General features: G+C 41.1%; 1 protein-coding gene across 1 annotated transcript in view; it reads left to right on the plus strand.

Annotated features, from left to right (window-relative positions):
* LOC138978902 (G-protein coupled receptor dmsr-1-like) overlaps nt 1–7,022 on the plus strand; it is a 14,122-nt gene extending 7,100 nt beyond the window's left edge. The window contains exon 2 of the mRNA XM_070351718.1: nt 5,507–7,022. Within this exon, the coding sequence (XP_070207819.1) occupies nt 5,507–5,968 (462 nt within the window). The 3' untranslated portion in view covers nt 5,969–7,022. The remainder of the gene's footprint in view (nt 1–5,506) is intronic.
* The last annotated feature ends 284 nt before the right edge of the window (nt 7,023–7,306 follow it).

Below are 7,306 nucleotides of genomic sequence, written 5' to 3' on the forward strand. Positions count from 1 at the left end.
TTTAATTAAAGACATTCGATATCGATCAGGAAAAAAGGACGTGTCTTTTTTACCCTCTCTGTCCAAGTGAAATCTCTGACGTCAAAGTCTGAACACAGTTCATATAGTCGTCATGCCGTGAATATATTACTTCTGCGTGTTTCCCGAGGAAGTGACAAAGAATTTCGAGAACGAAATTTGTCTTGGTGTCAGCAGGGAAAAATGACTCGTAAGGTCACCGCTTGGCTGGGCCTGTATCGGTATCGTGTATCATTAACTAGCAAATTGTGTCAAGAGACTGTACGCCTCACAATTCAAGCATTTGAAAACGCGTATGTGAACACTCTCCCTCTTCCTGCCTGTCTGTGTCTGTCTGTCTCTCTGTCTATCTATCTGTATTTCTGTATGTATCTCTCTCTCTCTCTCTCTCTCTCTCTCTCTCTCTCTCTCTCTCTCTCTCTCTCTCTCTCTCTCTCTCTCTCTCTCTCTCTCTTTTTTTTTTCTTCTTTTTTTTTCTGTCTTCAATCTCTCTCTCTCTCTCTCTCTCTCTCTCTCTCTCTCTCTCTCTCTCTCTCTCTCTCTCTCTCTCTCTCTCTCTCTCTCTCTCTCTCTCTCTCTCTCTCTCTCTCTCTCTCTCTCTCTCTCCCTCTCTCATTATTCCAGCAATTGGAACCGAACGCCTGTCTCTTTATTAAGTACAGAAATAAAACTGATTAGATAGTATGGTTATAACATGGAAGCTAACCTTTAATTTTTAGTTTTGTTACTTCATTATGTCACTGATTGATAGATCTCTTTTCAGGGAATGCTTAAATGTAGTGCAAGTTATTTCAATTAGAAAACGAAATCAAATCAGGCTCTTTAAGGTTCCTTTCTGCCTTCATTGGAGACCTTCTGCGAACTCACCAATTCTAGTTCTTTGATCGTATAATCTAAGCAGGGCCGGTATGCAAGCGTCAAGGTTAGATACTTTAGTCTTGGATACACTGTACCGTCAGTGAAGTTTATCCTGAACTAAGGCCAACAAAAATAAGTTGTATGTTTCTGGTCACCCGACCCTACCTAGTTTTTTTTCCCGCCGACCCTAAACTTTTTTTTAGCATTTGTAAAAAAAACAAGTCGCGTAAGGTGACATTACTACATTTAGTCAAGCTGTGGAACTCACAAAATGAAATTGAACGTAGTCCGCCGCTAGTGCAAAAGGCAGTGAAAGTGACGAGCCTGTTTGGCGCGGTAGCGGTTGCGCTGTGCTTCATAGCACGCTTTACTGTACCTCTCTTCGTTTTAACTTTCTGAGCGTGTTTTTAATCCAAACATATCATATCTATATGTTTTTGGAATCAGGAACCGACAAAGAATATCTATATGTTTTTGGAATCAGGAACCGACAAAGAATAAGATGAAAGTGTTTTTAAATTGATTTCGAAAATTTAATTTTGATCATAATTTTTATATTTTTAATTTTCAGAGCTTGTTTTTAATCCAAATATAACATATTTATATGTTTTTGGAATCAGAAAATGATGAAGAATAAGATGAACGTAAATTTGAATCGTTTTATAAAATATTCTTTTTTTTACAATTTTCAGATTTTTAATGACCAAAATCATTAATTAATTTTTAAGCCACCAAGCTGATATGCAATACCGAAGTCCGGCCTTCGTCGAAGATTGCTTGGCCAAACTTTCAACCAATTTGATTGAAAAATGAGGGTGTGACAGTGCCGCCTCAACTTTTACAAAAAGCCGGATATGACGTCATCAAAGACATTTATCGAAAAAAAAGAAAAAAAAATCCGGGGATATCATACCCAGGAACTCTCATGTAAATTTCATAAAGATCGGTCTAGTAGTTTACTCTGAATCGCTCTACACACACACACGCACACACACACACACATACACCACACCCTCGTCTCGATTCCCCCCTCTACGTTCAAACATTTAGTCAAAACTTGACTAAATGTAAAACAAGTCGCGTAAGGCGAAATTACTACATTTAGTCAAGCTGTGGAACTCACAGAATGAAATTGAACGTAGTCCGCCGCAAGTGCAAAAGGCAGTGAAAGTGACGAGCCCGTTTGGCGTGGTAGCGGTTGCGCTGTGCTTCATATAGCACGCTTTACTGTACCTCTCTTCGTTTTAACTTTCTGAGCGTGTTTTTAATCCAAACATATCATATCTATATGTTTTTGGAATCAGGAACCGACAAGGAATAAGATGAAAGTGTTTTTAAATTGATTTAGACAATTTAATTTTGATCATAATTTTTAATTTTTTTAATTTTCAGAGCTTGCTTTTAATCCAAATATAACATATTTATATGTTTTTGGAATCAGAAAATGATGAAGAATAAGATGAACGTAAATTTGGATCGTTGTATAAAAAAAATTATATTTTTTACAATTTTCAGATTTTTAATGACCAAGGTCATTAATTAATTTTTAGGCCACCAAGCTGAAATGCAATACCGAAGTCCGGCCTTCGTCGAAGATTGCTTGGCCAACATTTCAATCAACTTGATTGAAAAATGAGGGTGTGACAGTGCCGCCTCAACTTTTACAAAAAGCCGGATATGACGTCATCAAAGAAAAAAAGAAAAAACTTTTAGGGATATCATACCCAGGAACTCTCATGTAAAATTTCATAAAGATCGGTCCAGTAGTTTACTCTGAATCGCCCTACACACACACACGCACAGACAGACACAGACACACACACACACACACACACACACACACACATACACACACACACACACACACACACACACACACACACATATACACCACGACCCTCGTCTCGATTCCCCCTCTATGTTAAAACATTTAGTCAAAACTTGACTAAATGTAAAACAGGGAGAGAAAGAGGGAGAGAGAGCGAGACACACACACACACACACACACACACACACACACACACACACACACACACACACACACACACACACACACACACACACACACACACACACACACACACACACATATACACCACGACCCTCGTCTCGATTCCCCCTAGATGTTAATGCATTTAGTCAAAACTTGACTAAATGTAAAACAGGGAGAGAAAGAGGGAGAGAGAGCGAGACACACACACACACACACACACACACACACACACACACACACACACACACACACACACACACACACACACACACACACACACACACACACACACACACACACAGGGGGTGAATGTATCTTTAACGCAAAACCGCACAGGAACAGGCAATCGATCAGAAAATGTGAACAGAAAAAGGGTTATCCCCGCATCCGATTTTTAGATTAAAACATTGATTAAAACGTGACCCAGCTCCATATTATCCTGCTCCACCACGTTTCCCGCTGCCAATTTCTTGTAGCTTTACGTAATGGTAAAGGATATTTTTGAAGAGATAATTAATCAGGTCTGCTGCCCTTTAACAATTATTTGGTTCTTTCTGTTCTACATTTTTATATTTAGTCAAGTTTTGACTAAATATTTTAACGTAGAGGGGGGAATCGAGGCGAGGGTCGTGGTGTATGTGTGTGTGTCTGTCTGTCTGTCTGTCTGTCTGTGTGTGTGTGTAGAGCGATTCAGACCAAACTACTGGACCGATCTTTATGAAATTTTACATGAGAGTTCCTGGGATTGATATCCCCGAACTTTTTTTTTTCTTTTTTTTTGATAAATGTCTTTGATGACGTCATATCCGGCTTTTCGTGAAAGTTGAGGCGGCACTGTCACGCCCTCATTTTTCAACCAAATTGGTTGAAATATTGGTCAAGTAATCTTCGACGAAGCCCGAACTTCGGTATTGCATTTCAGCTTGGTGGCTTAAAAATTAATTGATGACTTTGGTCATTAAAAATCGGAAAATTGTAAAATAACAATTTATAAAACGATCCAAATTTACGTTCATCTTATTCTCCGTCATTTTCTGATTCCAAAAACATATAAATATGTTATATTTGGATTAAAAACAAGCTCTGAAAATTAAATATATAAAAATTATGATCAAAATTAAATTGTCGAAATCAATTTAAAAACACTTTCATCTTATTCCTTGTCGGTTCCTGATTCCAAAAACATATAGATAGGATATGTTTGGATTAAAAACACGCTCAGAAAGTTAAAACAAAGAGAGGTACAGAAAAGCGTGCTATCCTTCTTAGCGCAACTACTACCCCGCTCTTCTTGTCAATTTCACTGCCTTTGCCTTGAGCGGTCAACTGACGATGCTACGAGTATACGGTCTTGCTGAAAAATGGCATTGCGTTCAGTTTCATTCTGTGAGTTCGACAGCTACTTGACTAAATGTTGTATTTTCGCCTTACGCGACTTGTTATTCTGCTCCGTTGACGTCAGATGAGATGCGATGCGTTTAATGTGCTTGGGCTATTTATTAAAAATGACCTCCAGAGTTTAGATTCTTATTAGAGACGACCAGTAACAGGAATGAAAAATCTCTTAAATACGTAAAATGCTATCTGATTTTTTCTTTTTCGTTAAACTTTGGTAACAAAATATATTCAATCAACTTATGCTAACGACATACTATTTTTGTGTTCAAAACATCTTATTCTTTTTGTTCTCATTCGGCTCGGGTTAGATCTTAAAACAGTTCTTTTATCTAAGAGCAGGCTATCAATTTCTAACCAGAGCACAAGTTGAGATGTGTGGAATGGCTGAGCGTTGACCTAATGGATGGCAGCCACGCCTGCTGTCTGCTTTCCGTCCTGCTCGCCAAACTTCTGTTTGATTTATTTTGTCACTGCATTTTAAAGATGTATACTCCTACAGTAAAACATTGATATTTTGTGTACCTGCAGTTTCATTCATGCCGTCGACCCATGCAGTTGACTCTCTCCTGTCTGTCCTTGTCTTTGGCCAAACTGATTGCTTGCCCCCTGCTACTCGTCCTGTCCCACTTTGCAGCATGTTTACTCACTGTAGATAAATACATGTATCTGTATAATCTGACTTCAATAACTTGAGTCTTTCATGTCATAATTTGGCACTTGATATTTTCCCTTTTCACCTTGCTTCTCTCTTTTGTCTACCCACGCCGTGCTGATGTAATGAAACAGCAGATGGAATGATTTTCATGTGCCAGTTGGTCCATACAATGACTCTCTCCTACATGTTCTGTCCTTGCAGGCCGTGCTGATCAGGCTGCTGCCGTGCTTTGTACTCTCCATCCTGTTTATCAAGCATACGTTTGATTCGTTATGTCACTGCATATCTCAAATGCATATAACAGGAGAACATCAGTCTTTTCTGTACCGGTTGGTCCATGCAATGACTATCTCCTACATGTTCTGTCCGTGCAGGCCGTGCTGATGAAGCTGTTGCACTGCTCCCTAATCTGCGTCCTGCTTATCAAGCATATGTGTGATTTGTTTTGTAAATGTATATTACAGGAGAACAAGTGTCTTTTCTGTACCGGTCGGTCCATGCATTACCTCTCTTATAGCACAAGTGTCTTTTCTGTACCGGTTGGTCCATGCACTGACTCTCTCCTACCTTTTCTGTCCGTGCAGGCCGTGCTGATCAAGCTGCTGCCATGCTTCCTGCTCGCCATCCTGTCCATCCTGCTGATCAAGCAGATGAAGGATGCGGAGAAACGCCGCAAGAAGCTGCTCAGCAAGAACAGCAAAGGAGACGACGATAACAAGCGACACAGCAAGACCAACCGCACCACTCGCATGCTGGTCGTCGTCGTCGTCCTCTTCGTCGTCACGGAGACCCCGCAGGGCATTCTGCAGCTGCTGGGCGGCGTCGTGGACGGGTTCTTCGACCACATCTACGGTCCGCTTGGCGACGTGATGGACACCCTGGCGCTGTTCAACAACGGCATCAACTTCGTGCTGTACTGCACCATGAGTAAGCAGTTCCGCGACACCTTCATCAAGATCTTCCTCAGGGACATCATCAGTGACGGCTCCTCCACCCGCACCACCATGCTCATGTCCACTCAGCCCACCCGAGACTCCGACCTCTAGGAGACACCCGGGGTGGATGGCGCAAGTCCCTTGGGAGAAACCAACTCTGGGGTGGCTGGAGTTGGGTTGATTGAGTGGTGGAATAGAGCTTGATGAGGCCTGGTAGAAAAGCAAGAAGGAACGTCTACGCTGCGGAAAGAAGGAGTTGTCAGTATCTCTGTGGGCTTTTTGGCTGGTAAGCATGAAGATCACGCTGAAGCATAGATGGGTGGAAAGACGACTGGATCGCTTGAACTGGGTTTGTGAAGAATGGCAAGCCCTGTTGCTTTTTGCTTTTGAGTTTTCAAGCAAGACTAAAGCTGTGAAGAAAATAGATGAAATGGTTTAAACGGACTCTGCTCTCCATAGCTTCTGTGGTTTTGGAAATGTTGAACAAGATAGAAAATTTGGGGGTTGGAAGCAAATGGAAAAAATAACTTGAATGGATCTGAAAATGTGGGGAAGCCCCAGCTGCTGACACTTTTGCAACTAAAGTAAAATGAAGCTTGGATGGATGCCAAACGCGGATAGATATCTTGAATAAAGCAGACACGGCCCCGATCTCCACATCTAAGCTGGCGTTCGGTACGTGAAGTGAACAGAAACTTGGATGCATGCAAAAACAGCTCAATAGCTTGGTCAGAGTTTAAAGTTTAGCAGGCCCAATAAGGTATGGTTTTCACGTTTTGAAGAAAGAGGAAGACAGTCCGAAGGACGGGGTCCTGCTTGATATTAGCCTTGCGTGACTCACGGTCTGCACACAACCCGAGAAAGAACATTTGCAAATGTGGTTTTGTTAGCCCTCAGTCAACGTACGAGGGAGCTCGCTTATGTCTCCCTTAGATCTGCGCATCCTTGGTAACAGGCCAAAAACATTGCACACAAAGTTTTAGACAAAACAGTGTAAGCGACTGTAAGCCCTCGGAAAAAAGACAGTGATATGAATGGCTGGGGAGCTCCTTTAGCTCACTAGCAAAACGCGACATTGGAAGATACGTGACTGGATACCGACAGCTAAAGCATGAGCCTTACTTGCCGAACATTGCAGCGTCATGATAGAAAAAAAGCTGGAGTGCTGAAGAGACCAGAAAATTCGTCTTTCAAGATGATTGTGGAAAGTTAAAAACTTTTCATTTCATTCCTGCTCGGCGAATGTTGAAGTTAGTCGTGGATTTGCTTACCTGTAAACATAACACATACAAACAGGAAGAAATGGTTTCGATGAATGTTGAGGTTATTCGTGGATTTGCCTACCTGTGAAAATAAAACATACAAACAGGAAGAAATGGTTTCGATGAATGTTGAGGTTATTCGTGGATTTGCTTACCTGTGAAAATAAAACATACAAACAGGAAGAAA

The sequence above is a fragment of the Littorina saxatilis genome, linkage group LG10 (genome assembly GCF_037325665.1).
Source record: "Littorina saxatilis isolate snail1 linkage group LG10, US_GU_Lsax_2.0, whole genome shotgun sequence".
NCBI lineage: Eukaryota > Metazoa > Mollusca > Gastropoda > Littorinimorpha > Littorinidae > Littorina > Littorina saxatilis.